The following is a 23810-nucleotide window of genomic DNA, read 5'->3' as shown; positions in this document are numbered from 1 at the left end:
AAAGAACTCACATCTTTTCAAGCTTCAATAGTAAATATTCTGCTACTATGTATTAAATACTGCATGGTTTGCCCAAGCTAAGATGAAACCACATCATAAATCAATAAGCATTTTGCATTTTCTTTCATTATCTACTCAAAGTCATGCCTACTGCACCTCTAAACATTTCATTAAATCCAATTATACAGCAAACACTCCCCGAATAAACTTAGATTGTATTGCAGTTTCACGTAACAGTATATAAAATGCTGTGTTGTGACAGGTATCAATTATCCATTAGATACTGGATCAAGAAGATGTGGTATATATACACAATGGAGTACTACATGGCAATGAGAGGGAATGACATATGGCCATTTGTAGGAAAGTGGATGGACCTTGAGAGTGTCATGCTAAGTGAAATAAGCCAGGCAGAGAAGGACAGATACCATATGTTCGCACTCATAGGTCTAACAGGAAATTTTCAGAATGATCTAGCTTCAAGAAAAGCAAGCAGTTAGTAGTGTTTAAGAATAGATACTTTTAAAATAGCTGTTTATAGAAATAGTGATAAAATTAGACTACAGGCACAGAGAACGATTATCAGGAAGTGTGAAAGGTCTAAGAGTAGACACAGCCACACAAGTCTCAATAATAATATCTGTATATAGAAAACCCAGACTTTTTGCCTTAACTATATAAATGGATAGAGAACAGTGTGACTCTGAATAAGTCAGGTAACAAACAACCTCCTATGGCAGCAAATAGTGGAGGCTTGACATCCAACAGGCTAAATTCAATTCCTGACTCTATCACTACTTGTGTGGCCTTTTGCAATTACTGTAAACAATTGAGTTTTAATGCCTTAATCTGTAAAATGAGGATAATGATAGTATTAACAAATGAAGTAACATGTGAAGTTCCTACAAATTTTCTAGTATTCTGTTAGCAATAAATATTTAGGCATTGTTATTTCTATGACTCCCGACCTAATTCTCATCATCATCATTTTCTTAATCATAACAATCATTGCCTTATACTTAGGATGCAGAGTTGAATTAAATTATCTCTAAAAAGCTTTCTATCCAAAATTACTTCAGCCTAGTTACTAACCCTAAATAGATATCAGTGAATCCTAAGGCTAAAACAAGAAGAAAGGGATTTAGAAAATGATCAGCAATGTCATTAGCTCCCGTAAGTGTAATTTACATTTGCCATTAAATTATAAACATTTGAAAAGTTATGTTTTGAGCCTACAACTGAGGCAGAAGGCTCAAATAAATACATTTTATATACAATTTGAATATAAAATAGGCAAAAACCTTCTTTATAACATAGGTAAAATGCCTCTAACTTTACTGAGACTTCAGTCTGGAGTAATTTTTTTTATAATTATCTGGAAACGCTAATCAGTGGTTCTCCTGCCTTATATGCTACAATTTTATCAGTGCCTACATTTTGGAATAAATTATGCAGAATTTCCAGAGCATATCATATTCTGGGATGTGCATGCACCTCTGTGGCAAAAGAGGTTATTTGACATCCAGATGAAGTCCCCGGTAGAGAAGTTCTTTAAACCACACCCATTTCTTAATGATCTGGACTCTGCCGTGACAAACATTACATCTCCTCTGGTTCAACATAAAGGACTAGTCACATGACCTCACACAGAAGTAAGGTCTAGTGGGAAGAGCACCTGAAAACTGCAGTACCTGGTCTAGAAGCTACTTTGTAGCAATAATCCACCATATGGAAAAGGATTGGCAAGATCCTTTGTTGTATGGCTATCTAGCTCTGCTGGTAGGTGAGTATCAAAGAATATAAATTCCAGATTCTAAATCACAATGTGAATAGAGAGATAAATAGGAAGTATAGAGTTTCATATTTTGACACTAGATAGGCCCAACACTAAAAATACTTTTAAAGGGGCGCCTGTGTGGCTCAGGCGGTTAAGTGTCCGACTTCGGCTCAGGTCATGATCTCACAGTTTGTGTGTTGGAGCCCCACGTGGGGCTCTGTGCAGACAGCTAACTCAGAGCCTGGAGCCTGTCTTTGGATTGTGTGTCTCCCTCTCTTTCTGATCCTCCCTGCTCACACTGTCTCTCTTTCTCAAAAATAAATAAAACATTTAAAAATACTTTAAAAATATTTTAAATAAATTTTGGGGTGACTGGGTGGCTCAGTTGGTTGAGCGTCTGGCTTTGGCTCAGGTCATGATCTCACGGTTTGTGGGTTCGAGCCCCGCGTCGGGCTCTGTGCTGACAGCTAGCTCAGAGCCTGGAGCCTGTTTCAGATTCTGTATCTCCCTCTCTCTCTGACCCTTTCCTGTTCATGCTGTCTCTCTCTCTCTCTCTCTCTCTCTCTCTCTTTCTCTCTCTCTCTCTCTCCCTCTCAAAGATAATAAATAAAACATTAAAAAAAAGAATAAAAGGCTTTTTACAAACTTTAGATGTTTATATGCTCTGGCATTTAATATCCATTACCTGGAAGTACTACTGTTTTTCTGCCAACATTTGGCTAGCAGGAGGTTAGCTGTAATGTATCGAAAATGTTGAATTCTTTAATAAAAACTTTGTAATAGAAAGTTTGAGTTTAACATTTTAAATGTCATGATTAAATTTAAATGAACTCATATCAGACTTGATCATTAGAAATCAGTTTAAGGATAATAATATTACATTTTCAAAAATGCTAAAAAATAAAATTGATTACCTAGAAAGGAAAGTATTTAGAACAAGAAAAATTCACTTGATGAGAAGATTGCCAAAACAAAACATGTAAAACAGTAATTAGGTTCATCACAGCACCTGTCCATCAAATATGAACTGCTTTAAAAGTAATAGGTCTAAATAATCATGAGAATAAGCAAATTATGCACATCTTATTACAGTTTATATATCCAGCACATCTTCCCCAGTGTGAAGAATCTAATTAAACTTCCTTATCTTGTGGTAAAAAAAAAAACTATCCTATTGTCTCAAAAAATTTAAAAAAGGCTGCAGCTCCAAAAATGTTACTGGTACAGTCAAATTTCTTTCATTTGCCACTATTTTTTAATCATGTTTCATCATGTTATAACTTGGAAAGAATGATTGGTATTAAACCACCACCAGTATCTTTACAACCCATCCATTATTAAAGACACACACACACACACACACACACACACACACACACACACACTCACTCATTCTTAAAACTGAAAGGAGGTAAAGACTTCATTTCCTTAGAGAAGTTTAAGATTCACAGAAAAATTGAGGGGAAGGTAGAGATTTCCCATATACCCTTTCATCGCTTTTCCCATTATTAACATCCCTCAACAGATGGGTACATTTGTTACAGTTGATGAACATACATTGATACATCATCATCACCTATTGCCTATAGTTTACGCTATGGTTCAGTCTTGGTGTTGTGCATTCACTGGGCTTAAATGTATAATGACATGAATCCATCATTATGTCAACATACAGAGTAGTTTGTACTCAAATTTCTCTGTGCCTCATCTATTTATCCAACCCTGAGCCTTCTCCCAATCTCTGGCAGTAACTGATCTATAGTCACCGTAGTTTTGCCTTTTACAGAATGTCATATAGTTGGAATCAGACAGTATGCAACCTTTTCAGTCTTCTTTTGCTTAATAATATCCATTTGAGATTTCCTCCATGTCTCATCATGGCTGATATCTCATTGTTTTTTAGTGATGTCTACTATTCCATTGTCTGGATGTACTACAGTTTATTGAACCATTCACCTACTGTAGAGCATCTTGGTTGTTCCCAACTTTTAGCAATTGTGAATAAGGCTTCTATAAACATCTGTGTATAGATTCTTTTGTGGATATACAGTTTCAAATCATTTGGGTAAGTATCAAGTAGTGTGAATGCTGAAACATGGTTAGTTTATGTTTATCTATGTAAGAAACCACCAAACTGGGGCGATTGGGTGGCTCAGTTGGCGGGGTGGCTGGCTTCAGCTCAGGTCATGATCTCACGGTTCGTGGGTTTGAGCCCTGTGTCAGTCTCTGTGCTGACAGCTCAGAGCCTGGAGCCTGCTTCGGATTCTGTGTCTCGCTCTCTCTCTGCTCCTCACCTGTTCAGTGCTCTGTCTCTCTCTCAAAAATAAATAAACATTAAAAAAATTAAAAAAAAAACACCATCAAACTGTCTTAAATCTCCATTTGCAATGAATAAGAATTCCTGTTGCTCCACAACTTCACCAGTACTCGATGTTTTCAGTGTTCTGAATTTTGACCATTCTGATAGATATGTAGTGGTATTATGTCATTTGAATTTCTATTCCCTTGATGACATACAATATGGAACCTCTTTTCATATGTTTACTTGGCAGCTATATATCTTCTTTGGTGAAGAATCTGTTAAGGTCTATAGTAATTTTTAAAGCAGGTTGTTTGATTTGTTATTATTGAGTTTTAAGGATTATTTATATATTTTGGATAACATTGCTTTGTCAGAGGCATTGTTTTACAAATATTTTCTTCTGGTCTGTGGTTTGTTTTCTTATATTTTTCATTATGTCTTTCACACAGCAGAAGATTTTATTTTTAATAAAGTTCACATTATTTCTTTCATTGTGCTTTTAGTGTTTTATTTATTAAAAAGTAGCAATGCTCAAGTCATCCAGGCTTTTTCCTGTGTGGTCTTCTAGGAATTTTATAGTTTTGTGCTTTACATTTAAGTGTGTGATCTATTTTGAATTAATTATTGTCACAGATGCAAAGTTTGTGGTTAGATTATTATTATTATTATTATTTATTATTATTATTTGCATTTTGATGTCCAGTTGTTCCAGTGCCATCTGTGGAAAAGATTACCTTTGCTCTATTGCCTTTGCTTCTCTTTCAAAGATTAGTTGATTGTATTTGTCTGGGTCTATTTCTGGGCTCTCCCATTTCATTTATCTATTCATGTATTCTTTTGCCAATACCATACTATTTTGACGACTATAGACTTATTTTGAATTTGCTGTCTGGTAATATCAGTTCTCCAACTTGTTCTTCCAAATTGGATTGGCTACTCTGGATCTTTTGTTTCTTCATATAAACTTTAAATTTAGTTTGTCAATACCCACAAAATAACTTACTGGGATTTTGATTTGGATTGCATTGTGTATAGATCAAGCTGGTAAGAACTGACATATTGACAACATTGAATATTCCTATCTAGGAAAATGGAATATTTCTCTATTTATTTAGTTATTCTTGGACTTTTTCATCAGTTTTGAAGTTATCCTTATGCAAATATGGTACATATTTTGTTAGATTTATCCCTAGTATTCCATTTTGGAGATACTAATATATCTCCAGATAGTAATTGTTTTTTTTTTCACTGACATATAATATACATATAACACTGGGTAAGTTTAAGGTGGACAATAGATTGATTTAATTCATTTATATATGATGATATGAATACCACCACAGATTTAACTAACACCTCTGTCATGTCACATAATTATTATTCTCTTTGTGGTGAGAATAATTTTTTGGTTTTGTTTTTTGTTTTTTGTTTTGAGAGGGGCCAAGGGAGAGGGGGGCAAGAATCTTAAGCAGGCTCCACACTCAGCACAGAGGCCAAGGTGGGGCTTGAACTTAAAACCTTGAGATCATGACTTTGAGGTCATGACCTGGGTCCAAGACTTAACCATTGAGCAACCAAGGCACCCCTGTGGTGAGAACACTTAAGAACTAGTTTCTTAGCAACTTTGAAGTATTTAATACAGTGTTGTTGACTATAATTACTAGGCTGTATATTAAATCGTCAAAACATATTCATCTTCTAGTTACAAGTTTATGCCCTTTATCAACATCTCCCCAGTTTCCCAACCTCCAGCTCCAGGTACCTACTATTCTTCTGTCTGTTTCTACAAGTTTGGCTGTTTTATATTTCACATATAAATGATATCATAGAATATTTTCACTACCTGGTTGATCTCAACAAGCATATTATTTCCATAGTTCATCCATGTTGTCAGGAAATGGAAGGATTTCCTTTCTCATTTCTGAAAAATATGCCATCGTATGTGTACATGTATACACACACATTGGATCATTTTTACCTATTTGTTTGTTGATAGACATTCGGTTATTTTCAAATTTTGGTTATTGTCAATAATGCTGTAATGAGCATGGAAGTGTAGATAGCTTTACAATATCTTGTTCTTATTTCCTTTAGATATATATACAGAGGTTGCTGCATCATATACTAGATCTATTTTTAATTTTGAGGAAACTCCATACTGTTTGATATAGTAGCTGCACCTTCCCATCAACACTCCCATCAACAGTGGCCCTGGGCTCCCTTTTTCCACACCCTCACCAGCACTTGATGAGGTTTGAGCCCTGTGTCAGTCTCTGTGCTGACAGCTCAGAGCCTGGAGCCTGCTTCGGATTCTGTGTCTCGCTCTCTCTCTGCTCCTCACCTGTTCAGTGCTCTGTCTCTCTCTCAAAAATAAATAAACATTAATTCACCCAATCACGGATAAGAAAAATTAGGGTGAATTAATATTGTTAAAAAGATATTGTGTTTTGAATTTCAAATTCTACTTGTTCATTTCTGGTATAGTCAAATGAAATTTACCTTGTACGTTAATCTTATATCCTGCGATCATTGCTTATTAGTTTCAGGAGTTACTCTGTCCATTGTTTCAGATTTTTTCATAGATAATCATATAATTTGTGACCAAAGACAATTTTATTTCTTTTTTCCTGATCTGTGTATATTTATTTTGTTTTCTTTTTTTTCTTGCATTAGTTAGAACTTCCAATATGATGTTGAAAAAAGATTGTTAAGGGGGAAAGGAGATGATATCCTTGATTTTTACCTGATCTTCATGGGCAAAATTTTAGTTTCTCACCAATGAGTATGGTATTAGCTGTATGTTTTTTTAGATATCTTTTATCAAGTAGTGAAAGATCCCTCCACTTCTAATTTATTGAGAGATTTTATCACGAATGGGTGTTGGATTTTGCCAAATGCTTCTTCTGCATCTACTGATAAGATCATGTGATTTTATACATACAATTTTAAACAAAAATAAACTACAATAGTTGACAATTCAAAATTACTTATATCTAAATAGTATTTTTACAGGCAAAGGTGTGATCATACAGGCATCAGGATACATTGCTTGAAGTTGAGAAAATGATACACTCTTCTTATAATGTATTTGACAATATCTATCAAAATTTAAATATATTCTCCCTTTAACTAAGCAACTCAACTACTAGGAATTTCTGGCAAAAATATACACACAAACAAGTAAAAAAAAGGCATGTTGAGTGTTGTAAAGTAGTCATATAAGGTTAACAAAAACTAGAAATAAGCTTAATGTCCATCAATAAGGCATTGTTTAAATAAACTATTGTACATACATGTAATGAGTATCTCTATGGCCATTTAAAGGTGTATAATAGGGGTGTCTGAGTCGCTTAGTTTGTTAATCATTAGACTCTTGATTTTGGCTCAGGACATGATCTCTCAATTCATGGGTTCAAGCCTCTCATATGACTCTGTATTGACAGTGCAGAGCCTGCTTAGGGTTCTTTCTCTCTCTCTCTCTCTCTCTCTCTCTGTCTCTCTCTCTCTCTCTCTCTTTATTACTCTGTGTGTGTGTGTCAAAATAAACTTTAAAAGAATCTAAGAAAACTAAAGGACTATGATAAAATCCATATGCTAAACTGCAAACATGAAAAATATATAAAGTCAATAAAACAAAGTACAACAACATACATAAAACTCTCTCATTAGGAGATAATTGTGTTTGTATGAATGTGTGTCTGAAGAAATTTTTGCAAGACTGGGAGTGAAACTGAGTGGCCTGGAAAAGGGACACATAAAATATGCACCCCCTTCTCTGTCATGTGGAGTTGTTCTTCTCCACATCATTTTTGTAATGTTTTAAATTTTAAAGAAAATATTTAAAAACTGTGCCATTTATAATATCTTTATATAATACTTTCCTTCCTTTCACACTTAGTTAATAAATGATTGTGTTTTTTCTCAATTCCTTCAAAATAGTAAATTACAACAGTATAGAAAGAGATTTATTTTTAAAAGAGAAGGAATAATCATTTTTCTTAATAGGCAATTAGTTTTAACCTCCTTAGAGATAAAGGATCTGATATTCTTTTAATATAAAAAACATCTATTTAACCTATGTAATTAGCTCTATCTATAACTCAGAAATCTAAGTAACATAATTGAACTTTAAACTAAGTATTTTATTTTCTTTATTTTTTAATGTTAATTTTGAGAGAGAGACAGAGAGAGAGAGACAGAGAGACAGAGAGAGAATCTGAAGTAGGCTCCAGGCTCTGACTTGACAGCACAGAGCCTGACTTGGGGCTGGAGCTCACAAACCATGAGTCATGACCTGAGCCCAAGTTGGACACTTAACCCACAAAGCCACTCAGGCACCCCTGAACATAGGATTTTAGTCTTCATCATTTAAAGACACTGGTGTAGGAGAATTTAAGTTCCACCTGAAATACCTCTTTAAAAGTTGCCTTCTTCCTAAATTACCTAGATTTTCCTTTCTTCCAAGGTCTCAACTCTCCTCTTGTTTATTTTGGAAACCATACTTCATTAAGCAATATTTAAATCTTCCTTTGCTGTATCTTTTTTCTAATCTTATGATCTTCCCTCCATAACAGATATTCATGAAACAAGGATTAAATGGCACAGAAAATGGCTTACATGTGAATGAATTCCTGGTGACCATTATCCGTAGTATGCAATCAGCTGAGTTTTTTCTATCCCCATGTCATTCCAGTGGAGGTTTCTTGGAGTTGGCTGCGCATATTGCCCTAACCCAGCAAAATTCAAACCCTGGTCTCACACTTGAAATCTCATCTCAGGAGACTTAGAAGTAGATACAGAAGAACATTAATTAAAATATTCTTTACGAACATTAAAGCAATCTTATGGGATGCAGAGGTGAAAACTCCGTTTAGAGCCAGCCTTTCCTTCCTCCAAACACAAGAAGTAGCTAAGCTAAGCAGAAGAAGCACAGAAGTCTTCGGGCCCACTGGGGAAATAAGAGCTATCTGGGGAACAGATAGGAAAAGACTTTCTATAACCAATCACAAATGACAGTCTTAGAGGAGCAATTTTAGCGCACATGAATACTTCTCATAAATTCTGAACTATGTGGTCTGAAGCCTTTTTCTCTAGGCATAAAGATACGGGTAGTGGTAAATGATATAAACTAGGAAATCATTAAAGGAAGATAATTTGTTCAAAATATAGCACTCTGTTAAGCTCCAGGAGAGCAAAGTATGTTTATTTCCTTGCTGTTTCCCTGAAGTAGCTGTCTCTCTCATTTTTTCCCAACACAAGTATGACACATCATCCCCATTCTCTCCATTCTCAACTGGCAAAATCATATAACTGCTTCTACTTGAAAAAAAGTAACCTGAAATTTCATCTCTTATTGTCATGTCAGAAGTCAACCTTTATTTTTTCAAATATTGTGTCAACTTTAGCTCAACCTTAAGTTATTAAATATGTAAACAATTTACTATAAGATGGGTAGATAAAAAGTATTTCTAATGTGCTATGGGCTCAATAATAAAGGAGAATTTAATTCTCCCTTGTGCTGGGACATGAGTCAGAGAAGGCTGAATAGAGATGACTCAATTATTAATGTTTATTGAAATGCTTACATTGTGAAAGGGGCTTTACACAAATTATGTCTTTAAATTTCAACAAAACAAAGGGAGATAGATAGTACATTTATCATCTCCATTTTATAAACAAGAAAACTGAGTCTTGCGGAGTTCAGTATGCTCAAGTTCATTCTGCTACCAAGAGATGGAAACAAACTTCAAATCCAGCCAGTCTAATTTCAAATTACATACCAATAACCATCATGCTAAAAGCCTCTTCATTAATGGAGTACTTATCAGAACAAAGGAATAAATGGACAGAACATTTCCCCCCAAAAGAAAATCTCAGACATGACAAGAGTCTATGATCATAAAATACGTTAACATGTTTAAAGGAAAAAATAGTAGTAACTAACCCTTACACAATGCATACTCTGTATGGATCACGTACTGTTCTGATTGCTTTTGCATATTAACTAATTAATCCTTAAATCAGCATCATCAGAAAGTACCGTGTTTATCATTCCTACTTTAGAGGAGCTGAAGTGTGGTCAGGAACACACAGTTAGCAGGTTGGGACTACACTGTGAAGTCAGGCAGTTCTGACTCTGCTGGAGTCTGGCCTCTGTGTTCTGTTACACCACTTCACACCATAAGTTTCCGACCGTGTAAGACTGCAAAGTGTCACCAGGAGAAAGCTGCAGAGGACGCTATAAAGGTACCTGGGTCCTGTTACAAAGGACTATGTCAAGGATTTTGTACTTTAATCCACAAGTCCCTGATTTTCAGCAGAAGTGGGGATAATATGATATATGTGCTGTGTATTTAAAAACATAATCAGTGTTGTCTTATTTTTATATTTGAGAAACATACTTTTTGTTTTTGCAATGCAGAGCATCTGAAGTAAAACTTGACCACATTATAATGACTGATATAAATGTTCAGTTTAAAGAATTACATTTTCTTCTTATGAGTAGTTCTCAAGTATCTAGGGATGATAGTCTCTTGATATCAGAACAGATAATTCAGAATTGCATATTCAGCAAAAATATGTGGATAAAATATGCTGAGAAATTGTATATTAGGTAAGAATTCAGCAATTTTCTTAAATGTATATAGAGTTGTAAGATAAAATTATTTAACATCTATAAAATGTATAGATGAGTGCCTCATTTATATGCTTTGTAAGTATTAAATGTTATGTTTCAAAAGATATTACAGTATAATAATTAAAGGAACAAATTCTGGAACCTGAATAGCCAGAATAAATGTCTGTGTGTGTGTGTGTGTGTGTGTGTGTGTGTGTGTGTACACACACTATATAGTGAGAGAGAGAGAGCATTAGAAGAGTTCAAGAAAGAAATGAAACATGATTAGCTTTAGGTATTATCTGTTTTAAGAAGGTTACACTAATTCACTATCCAAAATACTATGACCTCTTTTTAAATACAATTAATATTAAAAATAATATAAACTATGAACTTTGGATGATAATGATGTGTCAATGTGAGTTTATGAAATATAACAAATGCATAATCACAGTGGGAGTTGTTGATAATGAAGGAGGTTATGCAAATGTGAGGACAGAAGGTATATGGGAATTTCCCATGGGTTTTGCTCACTATTGCTGCAAAACCAAAACTGCCCTAGAAAATAAAGTCCCTTAAAAAAAGAGGGTTGCAAAACCTCTAGCTACTAACTGAATGATCTATGGATAGTGAGGTACATAAGTGGCTATATAAACATCTATTCATAAATGTATAAAAATGATATTTTCATAAACATAATTTATAATTATAAAAAGGAATGTGTATATAAAAAGGTAAACTTGATTTTAAATCCTACATTTGTCCCTTTAATCCAGCTATCTACCAACTTTCTATATATAATCTGAGGTAAAATATCCAAAATCCTAGTGCTTCAGTTTTTGATTCTATAAAAGGACCATAACAGACATTAGTATGAAACTTTGGGATGTTGTAAAAAATAAATAAATTTAAAGCACTTAATAAAAAACTTTACACATATTAAGTGTGCAATAAATGCTGGCTTTTATCCTCCCTAAAGACAATATCAGCACATTTATATACTCCATAGAATAAACCTTACATAAGTATAAGGAATGTTGTTTTAAAGCAGTTATAAGTTCCATTCTATTCAACAAACATTTCTGAGACTCTACTATAAATAAGCCATGTGATTGAATCTTTCCATCATAAATATTTCAATATTACAACAATGGAAATATAAATGCCATGGTCATATACTTAATAATTACATAAGGAAATTCTGATTTTCTTTTTAAAGTGGCCATTTACATTATGAATTCTAAAAGCACATAGTTAAAATAGAGGAGTTTTAAGACTCACATTCCTTTAATATCTATTTTAATAAATAGTATTTTATATTAGCTTTATCATTCTTTTATATAATGCCTTTTAACAAGGCCCAAAGCATTTCCTTATTGATGCTTTTTCAACCTACGGTGTAAATGGACCAGAAATTAACATGGCTAGATTTGTCCTATAATAATTTCTTCAACCTTACTGTTTTGCTATGCCAAAACTTTTTTTTTTAATATCAGCAGCATCCATTGGTGCCTGAAACACAGATCTAGAAATAGTGTTAATTATCTGCAGCTGCACAGGCAGCAAAGGGAGCATAAAACACTAGGCTTCTTGCTCACAGTGTACAAAAACAGGGAAACAAAGACTCTCAGCTGTAAGCATCTCCAGAGCTTTTCCCTATGATAACAATAAAAAGCGGGTCATTTTCAAACCCTGGCAAGCCCATCATATATTTTATATAAAGCATCTAAATTTTAGAAACCATGTTGCAGTTTAAGTTTTTCTTGTTGTTCATAAAACTCTTTTTTTTGTAATTGGTGAGGATAACAGTAACAGAAAACCAGCCCAAGCACACAGGTATGACATTTGTTTGAAACACATTCCTCATGAGACAGATATCCAAACATGATTTTCAACATGACTGATTTTGAGAGTTTACAACCTCCTCCACACTGGCACTAGTGTTCACAGCTAGTGTAAAACACATCATGAACCTCCTGATCAGTCTATTTTTCTGACATCAAAGACACATGTCTTTATTTAAACACTAGCACTGTTTCATTATTTACAAACCTCAGCCAAGGGTCTACCGGTTTCCTAAAGCTAATTGTTAGAGAATCATTTCTCCCTCATATTTTAGTATCTTCCTCTCTCTTTTTTTGTTGGCAATTATTTGTCTATTCAATCAATACATTTATTCTTATTAAGGTAAAATTGGTATATAACAGTATATAATTTTCAGGTATACAAAATTATACTTTGATATCTGTATACATGACAAAGTGATCACCACCAAGTTGAGTTACCACTCATTCTCTTCACCCATTAAGTAATCATCAATCTGTTCTCTTTATGAGTTTGTTCTTGTATTGTTTTGTTTATTCATTTGTTTTCCGCTTTTTTAGATTCCACATATGACTGAAAACATACAGGATTTGTTTTCCTCCATCTGATTTATTTCACTTAGAATAATACCCTTAAGTTCTACCCATGCTATGGTAGAATTACAGCAAGATTTCATTCAGCTTTATGGTTGAATAGTATTCCTGTGTGTGTGTGTGTGTGTGTGTGTGTGTGTGTGTGTGTGTGTGAGACATACCTTTTATCCATTTACCCAGCAATGGCACTTTAGGCTGTTTCCATATATTCACTATTGTAATAATGGTGAAATGAACATCAACATGTATGGACATGCATCCATCTTTTCAAATTACTATTTCCCAACTCTTCAGATAAATACCCAGAGGTGGAATAGCTAGACCATACAGTAGACCTACTCTTAATTTCTTAATTATATGAAAAATAATTGAAAAGGGCTCATACCATTTTTTCTAGGGGCAACTACCCTTGACATTCCCACCATTCCCTTTTTTCCACATCCTCTTCAACACCTGTTATTTCTTGTGTTTTTTGATAAAAGCCCTTCTAACAGGTGTGAGATGATACCTCATTGTGCTTTTGATTTGCATTTACTAGTAACTAGTTATGATGAACATTTCTTCATGTGTCTGCTGGTCACCAGTATGCCTTTTCTGGAAAAAATGTCTATTCAGATCCTCTGCCAATTTTTAAACTGGGTTGTTTTTCATGGTTTAGTTGTATGAGTTTTTTATATATTTTAGACATTAACCTCTTATAGGATAAATGACTTGCAAATGTCTTCTCCAATTTAGTAGGCTGCCTTTTCATTTTGACAATGATTTCCATTGCTGTGCAGAAACTTTTCAGTTTGATGTAGTCCCATTTCTTTATTTTTGCTTTTGTTTCCCCTGTCTTTGGAGTCCGATCTACAAACATATTGCTAAGATCAATGTCCAAGAACTTCCCACCATGTCTTCTTGTGGGAATTTTATGATTTCACTTCTTTCATTCAACTCATTTAACTAATTGAGTTAATTTTTGTGTATGGCATGAGACAGTCACCTAGTTTCATTCCTTTGCATGTGGCTCTCCAGTTTTCCCTGTACCATTTATCAAACACAGTATCCATTCTCTGCTTTAAGTTCTTGACACCTCTGCTGTAAATTAATTGCTCATACATGTGGGGGGTTATTTCTGGGCTCTCAATTATGTTCCATCATTCTGTGCATCCATACCATGCTGTTTTGATTACTATAGTTTTGTAGTGTACCTGAAATCAAAGAGTATAATACATCAGTCCTGTTCTCCTTTCTCAAGATTATTTTAGCCATTTGGGGTCTTTTGCAATGCCCTAAGTATTTTAGAATTATTTGTTATATTTCTGTGAAAAAGCCATTGGGACTTTCAAGAGGATTTCATTAAACCTATAGCTTGCTTTGAATAATATGAGCTATTTAAGAATATAAATCTTCCAGTTGATGACCACAGAATATCTTTCCATTTTTTCTATCTTTGTCACTGTCTTTTATTAGAACACAGGTCTTTCACCTCCTTGGCTAAACTCATTCTTAGGCTTTTTTTTTTCCAATGCAATTATAAATGAGATTGTTTTCATAATTTCTCTTTCTGATTAATTTTTATTAGTTTAGAAATGAAACAGATTTCTGTATATTGTGTTTGTATCCTACAACTTCACTGAATTTATTAGCTATAATTTTTTGGTAAAAACTTCAGAGTTATATAGATATAAATATAGATAAATATACATATATAGATACAGATATATGGATATATAGATATAGATGCAGTCTGCATCATTTGTGGATAGTGATAAGTTTACTTATTTCCTTCTAATTTGGATAGCTTTTATTTCTTTTGGTTGCCTTATTGCTGTGGCTAGGACTTCCACTATTTTGTTGAATGAAAGTAGTGAGAATAAGAATCCTTGTCTTATTACTGATCTTAAGGAAAGACTTTCAGTTTTTTACCATTGAGTATGATGTGAGTTGTGAGTTTATCACAGAGAGCCTTTATTATGTTCAGGTATACTCCTTGTATATATCTGCTTTGTTAAGAGTTTTTAGAATGAATGAATGTTGGTTGTTTTTGTTTTTTGTTTGCATCTACTGAGATGATCATATGATTTTTATTCTCCATTTTGTTAATGTGGTGTATTACGTTGATTAATTTGTGGATGTTGAACCAACTTGGCTACCTAGAAATAAATCCCACTTGATCATTGGTGAAAAAATCCTGTTAAGGTATTGTTGAATTTGGCTTGTTAATATTTTATTGAGGATTTTTTCATCTGTGCTCATGAAGGATATTGGCCTGTAGTGTGAGCGTGTGTGTGTGTGTGTGTGTGTGTGTGTGTGTGTGTGTGTACTGCCTTCTCTGGTATGGATTCTAGACCATAAAATTTGGGAACATTCTTTCCTCTTCAGTTGTTTGGAAGACTTTGACGAGGATAGGTATTAACTTTTTGAATATTTGGTAGAATTCACTAGTAAAATCCTTTGGTCCTGGACTTTTGTCTGGTGGGGGAATTTGATTACTGATTCAATCTTCTTACCAGAAACTCATATTCATATTTTGTAGTTCTTCATAATTCAGTCTTGGAAGATTGTGTAATTCTAGAAATTTATCTATTTTGTCTATGTTGTCCAATTTGTTGTTATATAATTATTTGTAGTATTTTTATGATCCTTTGAATTTCTATGACATCAGTTGTAACTTCTCTTTTATTTCTGATTTTATTTATTTGAGCCACCCCTTCTTTTTTTTTTTTTCTTGGTTGGTCTAGCTAATTATTTGTCAATTTTGTTTATCTTTTCAGAGAAATATTTCTTAAGTTCACTTATGTTCACTGTTGTCATTTTAGTCTTCATTTTATTTATTTCTACTCTGATCTTTTATTATTTACTTGCTTCTACTAACTTTGGGCTTTGTTTGTTCTTCTGTTTCTGGATCCTTTAGGTGTAAAGTTAGATTTTTTTATGTGAGATTTTGTTCTTTTTTTCTAGAAGTAAGCCTTTATTGCAATGAACTTCCCTCTTAGATCTGCATTTGCTGTATCTCATAGACTTTGGTATGTTTTGTTTTTGTTTTCTTTTTGTATTGATTTCAAGTTTCATAACACTGTTTTTAGAAAAAGTGCTTGATAGGATTTCACCATTTTGAATTTATTGAGATTTATTTTGGGTTCTAACATGTGATCTATCCTGGAGAATAATTATATGCACTTAAAAATAATATATATTCTGTTACTATTGGATGAGATGTTCTGTACATATTAAGTGCATCTGGTCTAATGTATCATTTACGTCTGATGTTTCCTTATTGATTTCCCCTCTGAATAATATATGTAATTATGTAAATATGATGTTAACATCTCCTATTAGCATTGCATTGCTGTTAATTTCTCCTTTTAGGTACACTATATTTGCTTTCTATGTTTATGTATTCCTATGTTAAGTGCATAGATATTTAAAATTGTTATATGCTCTTGTTGTATTATCTTTTGTATCATTAGGTAATGCCCTTCTTTGTCTTTGGTTACAGACTTTGTTTTAGTCTGTTTTCTCTGATAAGAGTATACCCACACCAACTTTCTTTTTGTTTCCTTTTGCATGGAAACTTTCAGTCTGCATATAACCCTATTCGGAGTGAGTGTCAGGGTACCTGCCTAGCTCAGTTGGAAGTGCGTATGACTTTGGGGTCATGAGTTTGAGCCTCACACTGGGTGTAGCAATTACTTAAACAAACAAATAAATAAATAAACTTAGAAAATAAAGTTAATATCTTCTAGGTAGCATATTGATGGGTTATGTTTTTTACCCATTCAGTCACTCTATATCTTTGATTGGAGAGTTTAGTCCATTTACATTTAAAGTAATTGTTGATAAATATGCACTTACTGCCACTTTGCTCATTGTTTTCTAGTTGTTTTCATAGTCCTTTTCTGTTCCTTGTTTTTCTATCTCTTCCTCTGTGGTTTGGTAATTTTCTTTAGTGCTATGTTTAGATTACTTTATTATTTTTGTTTTTGTTTTACTATAAGTTTCTGCTTTGTGGTTACTGTGAGGTTTGCATAAACATTGTATGTATGTTACATTTGGTAAGTTGAATTTCTTAAACTATACACCTCTTAATTATTGTAGTTTTAGTTAATTTTACTACTTTTGTCTTTAACTTTTATACTTATCTTGATTGATTATAATTGATTGATTCACTATACCCTTTTTGGTAAGATATTTCACTTTCATATGTTTTCTTGTGATTAATTAATGTCATTTTTGTTCTCCTTAGTGAGGTCCCTTTAATATGTCTTGTAAGGTCATTTTAGTGGTAATGAATGCCTTCACTTTTTGCTTGTCTGAAAAACTCTTAACCTCCCTTTCAATTCTGAATGATAACCTTTCAGGGTGAAGAATTCTTAGTTGAAAGGTTTTGTTTTGTTTTGTTTTTGTTTTGTTTTGTTTTGTTTTTCAGCTTTTTGAAAATATGCCACTCCTTTCTGGCAAGCAAAGCTTGTGTTGAAAATCTGCTGACAGCCTTATGGAATTTCCCTTTATGTAACAAGTTTCTTATCTCTTTATGCATTTCAGATTGTTTATTCTTTATCTTTATCTTTTACCATTTTAACTATAATGAGCCTTAATGAGGATTTATCCTCTCTGGCAGCCAGAATCATCTGTGTGTGAGCCGTGTGCATCCACCAGGGGGGTTGAGGCCCCCCAGGCCCAGCTGTAGCTTGTGGTTGTGACACAGGAGTGAGCATGGCTCTCACTTGAGCCCACATGTGATTTGCGGCTCCAGCATGAGGGCTGGTGGGGCTCTCAGTGGGGCACATCCTCTGGTGCTAACAGGTTGGAGAGAGAAAGGTAGCCACCAGTGCCTGCATTTTCAGTGAGTTTGCAAAAATGGCACCTCTGTCCCTAGGGAGAGTCCCAACAACTCCTTGTGTTTCCAGCAAATGCTTTAAGATCATTAACTGGGTCTTCTTCACATATGTTATTGGTTCTTTTCAAACTGGTGTTTTTATGCTGGAGCCCAGGACACGTGATGGTGTGTTCTCCATTCCTTACAGTTCTATGGTTTTCGTGGATGTAATCAGCACTGGTTTTCAAGGCAAGGAATTTGGGGAGCTCATCTGTCCTGTGAAGGATCCAAGCATTAGGGTATCTGATGTAGACACAGACTCTTTACTTCTCAGGGAAAAGTTCCATAATTTTGAGATCCATTCTGGTTATGAACTGCTGTTCTTGTTTTATTTTTTCCCTGCAACCTTCCCTCTTTTACTTTGTTGTAGAGGCTCTGTTTATTCAATTTTTAGGTCTTTTTCAGAGGAAATGATTCCATATGGAGTTGTAAATTTATTGTGTCTATGAGAGGAGATAAGTTCAGGATGTTCCTACACTACCCTCTTGGACACCTTTTTCTCAAAAAAATTATTTAAATGTATTTAATTGACTCCTATGTCATTCCCAGACTATCTCCAACACAAATGCACAAGGCACACAGAAAAAACTTTAGTTTAGTCTTAGATTATCTAGGTTGACAGGTTCAATTGATCACACTACCCAATTTTCTTCTGTAACATTCAAAAATAAAAGCTCTTTTAGTACATTATTCAAAGAACTATATACTAACCAGTATGTCAAGTTGCATATAAAGTCGTAAGTAAGACATAGACCTTACCTTCATGAGCTTCCTGTCAGTTGAAGGAGATTGATGTTAAACAATTTATTACAAATGTAATGAGTATTTCAAAATGAGAAGCACAGGGTTCTAAGGTAATGGAAAAATGCATGTGTTATCTAGTTTGAGAAAAGTGAGGGAATTAGCAAAACCTCTTTGAAAAATGACATTCTCCTCACAGAAGCAAACATGAAATTTCATTTTCTCTTTTATGAGATCAAGAAAAAATGAAGCTGTTTATTTAAATCAAAACAATAGTAATTTCCAACCTAAACTAATGGCCAAAATTGGTTAATTAAACCTGTTGTGCTCGTTTTCTGTACCCCGTCCGCAAATTACACACATCCCAGATTTAAGAATGCTTATTTACATTAGCCACCTTTATTGATCAAACTTCTTGGCAAACCTCTCCTTCCCTAAATGCTGTATAAACATTCACTATGTACAGACATCCTCAAAGCAAATAAAGCATATCAAATATTAATCTTAAAAATCAATTCTTTGGAACTGGTTATTTATTTATCGACTATGGTGTGTATTGAGTGAAAATTTATAATATTCTATCAGAAATAGAACAGAACTAAATATTATTTACATAAAACACTTTGAAGTCTACTCACTTAAAACATGGTAGACTCCCCCACTGCCCCAACTTACCACTATACCAAAGGCAGAGTTGTCAATGATTCTCCCTTTAAGACACAGCCCCTGTTTATATTAAGAAATACTCTAGCTTTTGTTCTGAGTCTTTATCACATTAAGGAAGTTTCTTTTTGTCTGTAGTTATATCTTTGTTTAATAAGTTAGACAAGCAGGGAGACAGAACAGTTATTAAAAGCAAGGACTTTGGTTTCAGTAAACATAGACAGGAATCAATGCTCTAAAAATTCCCAGCTTTGTGATCTTGGATCAGTTACTTTTACCTCTCCTGGCTTCCTTGTTCAGCCATTGTGGAAAGGAGAGTCTCTGCCCTGGGCATGAGATTAACTGTGAAGACTTCAGTCGCTCTTTGACTTGGTTCAGGGGGCCCGGGGCCAAAGGGCCAATGAGGTGTTAACTGTGTGATAAATGAAAACCTTTCCCAGAATCTCTGACACTTGTGATCAAACAGTTTTTGCTTTGATATAAAATGAATTGACTAAGTCTCTGCAACTTAGGCGAGAGATTATACATGAACGCATTTCAACATTACCCTCCTATTGATTTCTCAAGTAAAAATCAACTATCCCTTATCCCTGCCATACATACATTTGCATACTAATATTTAAATTTTTGGTGATTAATTAATAGAAGTCCAAGTATTTCAGAAACTTTTTGGAATCCTAGGGAGATAAATAAAAAGTAAAATTTTGGCCCAACGTGTTGGTATCTTGTTATAAAAGTAACAGAAGACATGCTCGAGTGCGGAATATATTGCTGATAACTCTGTCTTACCGTTCTGTTCCCTCCCACCGTACACTGACTTCATAGCAATGCTGTTTCCTTGAGCTCTTTCATACTTGCGTCACAAGACTCGCTGTCTTTCTTCCCGTTTCTTGCTTCTGCAAGTATATTATTGGAATGCTGTGCTTCTTTGTCCCAAGTGAACTTATTCCTCAGCTTTTCATCTTGGCTCCACTGGCCAGCCTGTCTCGATACTTGAAATCTGCCACTATAGATGTGGCATTATGGAATAGACTCCTCCCCTACTCCATTCAGCATGTAATAAAAGGCTTTAGGCATATGTGCTTTCAAACTAATAAGAAAAGTCAACAAAAGTTAAATTTTGTCATTTTCTAGGAATGCTACTTACATTCTTCTTCTCTAACGTTTTTATTCTCTGTTGGTGTGTTTGAATAATAGACTTTAGAGTAAAGACCCTAAAGTCAAAAAGCAATTAATCTCTGAACACACCCAAACAGTGACATTCCCTGGCTCATTTGATGCAAAAACAGTACAGGGCCAGTATCACAATAAAGAGTGTTCTCAAAAAGAGAATTCTTTTAACAGTAATAAAGGGAATGGATATACCAGCTTGCTTCCATCAGTTACCCAGTGATTTCATTTTTGGTTGTGCTATGTTTCAATACTTAAGACTCAGCATGAAACTACATAGGCTATTTCTAAATTACTGATCTTTCTCAAAATAGAGCCATTTTGACAGAAGCAGTGATATCATTAAAACACAATATTTAAAACTCCTTTTTCTCTTGAAATTTTATGTCAGCTTCCAGACTACAAGGACTCTACCAGTATGCGTGCTTCCTTAAAGGAAGGTGTCCTAAAAGGTTCTAGACCCATATCTCTGTGTTGGATCATTTTATCTTTTTGTAATAAACATTTGTTTTCATTTTTTTCTTTGTCTTTTTTCTTTTTTTTTTCTTTTTTCTTTTTTTTGGCCCTTTAACTTTGTTTTCAATTCTTCCTTGAGGAATCTAGGCATAAGCATAAATAGAAGATACCAAAATTGTATTAACTCCTTAAAACTAAAAAAGTATAAGTATGCAGGGGTGCCTGGGTGGCTCAGTTGGCTAAGCGGCTGACTTCAGCTCAGGTCATGATCTCATGGTTCATGGATTTGAGCCCCATGTCGGGGTCTGTGCTGACAGCTCAGAGCCTGGAGCCTGCTTCGGATTCTGTGTCTTCCTCTCTCTCTGCCCCTCCCCTGCTCATACTTTGTGTCTCTCTCTCTCTCAAAAAAATTAAAATTAAAAAAAGTGTAAGCATTCAAATATAATACTTTAATCCAATCTTCACAAAATCCTCTTGATTTAATAATATGTGCCTAAATTCTATAATCCATGGTAATTCTGATTGATTACAGTGTTTAACCCAAGTGAATCATAATTGTATTAACCAACCTTCAGAAATTGTTTCAATAAAACTCTGGATAAAAGCTGAGCAGACATTGCCAAATATTTACACTCTGCAGTCATTCATAGTAAAAGGAGTACTGTTAAATCAGTGGAATTTAATTTAATAATGTTTACCTGTGTGTGAGCCTCCGATGACTAATGCAGACTGCCGTCTGAGAATCTTGGGCAATGCATACTTTATGGCGACTACACTTCATCTTTAAGCATGGATCTTTAGCTGGATCTAAAGCTAAAAAAAAATGTTCAGAAGATATTATGATACACTTCTGCAAGGTGGAAGTACCTAATCCCCTCAAACAATTTGATCAAGAAACTGACATAGCAGCTCAGCTCCAAAGTTTCCTCACATTCCTCCTCTTCTACGAGATACTTCTATTTTTACCCATATAACTCAGAATGAATAGAAGGCTGCAATTTATCTTACTTATTCTATTCAGAAGCTAAAATACACACACCCCTATGATCAAACAGTATATAATCAAAATAGAAAATGTAAGACCAAAAGTTTCTGTAGTTGTTCCTGTCTTCTAGGCAGTAAAGGTGCAGAGTAAAGTTGGGGCATGTTACTGTAATACTTCTGTCAGTGGAGGATTATAATTTATATTTTTGCTTTCCCTAGTTAGATGCAGGTGGGTGAAGATAAGGGATTAAACTCAAAAGATGTTAGGGGGCATTAGTGAGTCCTTTGATGTGCAAGAAGAGTCTATAGCTGGGCTGGTTGAGTATATCATGGCAATAATTCTGAGATATTGCATTTTCATTTTTAAATTGTGCCTGATGTTTGAACCTCCATTTCTCTAGACAAAACCTCCATCTTGCCTAGACAAGACAAAGAATGCGTGATTTGTTGGTGATATTTTAAAGAACAGTCTCATTGAGATTTAATTTGCATATAATGCATCCTTTTAATGTTTAAATTCAGCGGTTTTCAGTATATTCACAACTGTGAAACTATAATCATAATCAATTTTAGTATGTTTTTAAAAATGTTAATTTATTTATTTAAAGAGAAAGAGAGAGTGTGAGAGAGCGTGAGCAAAGGAGAAGCAGAGAAAGAAGGAAAGAGAGAGAATTCCAAGCAGACTCTGTGCTCTTTGCCCAGACTCCAAGGGCCTCCATCTCATGAACCATGAGATCATGACCTGAGTCCAATCAAGAGTCAAACACACACCAGACTGAGTCACCCAGGTGCCCCAATTTTAGAACACTTTTATCTTCTCAAAGAAATAATACCCTTTAGTTATCACCCTCCAACCCCCAAGCTCCTTCACAACCACTAATTTCTGCCTCTACAGATATGCCTATTCTGAACATTTTATGTAAATGGAATTATACAGGTATGGTCTTCTGTGACTGGCTTCCTTTGTTTGGGAACCATGTTTCCAAGGTCCAACCATATGGTTCCATGTATCACTACTGTATTCCATCTTTAAATTGCTGAATGCCATCTTTCTATAGAGATATGCCGCATTTTATTCATCCACTCAATAGTTGAGGGGAATTTTGGTTGTTTCTACCTTTTGTTTACTATGTTATCACTATTTGTAATCATTATTAGTAATGTTTGATGATATTTTGTTGTGATTTTTGTGGGTGGAAAGCCAGTGAGGAAGTTGGCACAGCTAATTAAAAGGCACTGAGTATACCCTTTGGGTACAGGTCACAACTGAGAGAAACAACCCATGAAAGATGAAAACTGAAAATAAAGTTCTAATGCATATAGAAAAGTGGAGCCAAAGTGACCTGAAAAATTTTTATTTGGAATATGTAAAATTTTCTGGTGAAGCTCTGAACTTTTCGCTGAACTTGAAATGTGGATTTGAGCCAATCTTTTCAAAACTTAAACCTAGAGTGAACTAGAGCTAACATCTGGTGCATAAATCAAATTTAGCTTTATGAATGTGTTAAATCAATAACCTAACAAAGGGAATACATTTTGATAACCAATAAATAAACCCAATTTTAATAAAATGCAGATATAAATTATATATAAAGATGCATGTAGTAGGTCAGAGAAAGGAAAATATATGATTCACTCATATGTGGAATTTAAGAAACAGGACAGATGAACATAGGGGAAGGGTAGGAAAAATAAGATAAAAACAGGGAAGCAAAGCATAGGAGGCCTTTAAATACAGAGAACAAACTGAAGGATGCTGGAGGGGTCCTGGGTGAGGGATGGGCTAAATGGGTGACAGGCATTAACTAAGGAGGGCACCT

General features: G+C 34.4%; 1 protein-coding gene across 3 annotated transcripts in view; it reads right to left on the bottom strand.

Moving 5' to 3' along the window:
* SPOCK3 (SPARC (osteonectin), cwcv and kazal like domains proteoglycan 3) overlaps nt 1-23810 on the bottom strand; it is a 451052-nt gene that overhangs the window by 229101 nt on the left and 198141 nt on the right. For all 3 annotated transcript variants that reach the window (XM_029939086.1, XM_029939096.1, XM_029939103.1), the window contains one exon: nt 21705-21819. In XM_029939086.1, the coding sequence (XP_029794946.1) occupies nt 21705-21819 (115 nt within the window). The remainder of the gene's footprint in view (nt 1-21704; nt 21820-23810) is intronic.

Source organism: Suricata suricatta, chromosome 1, assembly GCF_006229205.1.
Source record: "Suricata suricatta isolate VVHF042 chromosome 1, meerkat_22Aug2017_6uvM2_HiC, whole genome shotgun sequence".
Taxonomy (NCBI): Eukaryota; Metazoa; Chordata; class Mammalia; order Carnivora; family Herpestidae; genus Suricata; species Suricata suricatta.
Note: the sequence above shows the minus strand (reverse complement) of the source record. Positions and strands in the feature narration are given on the sequence as shown.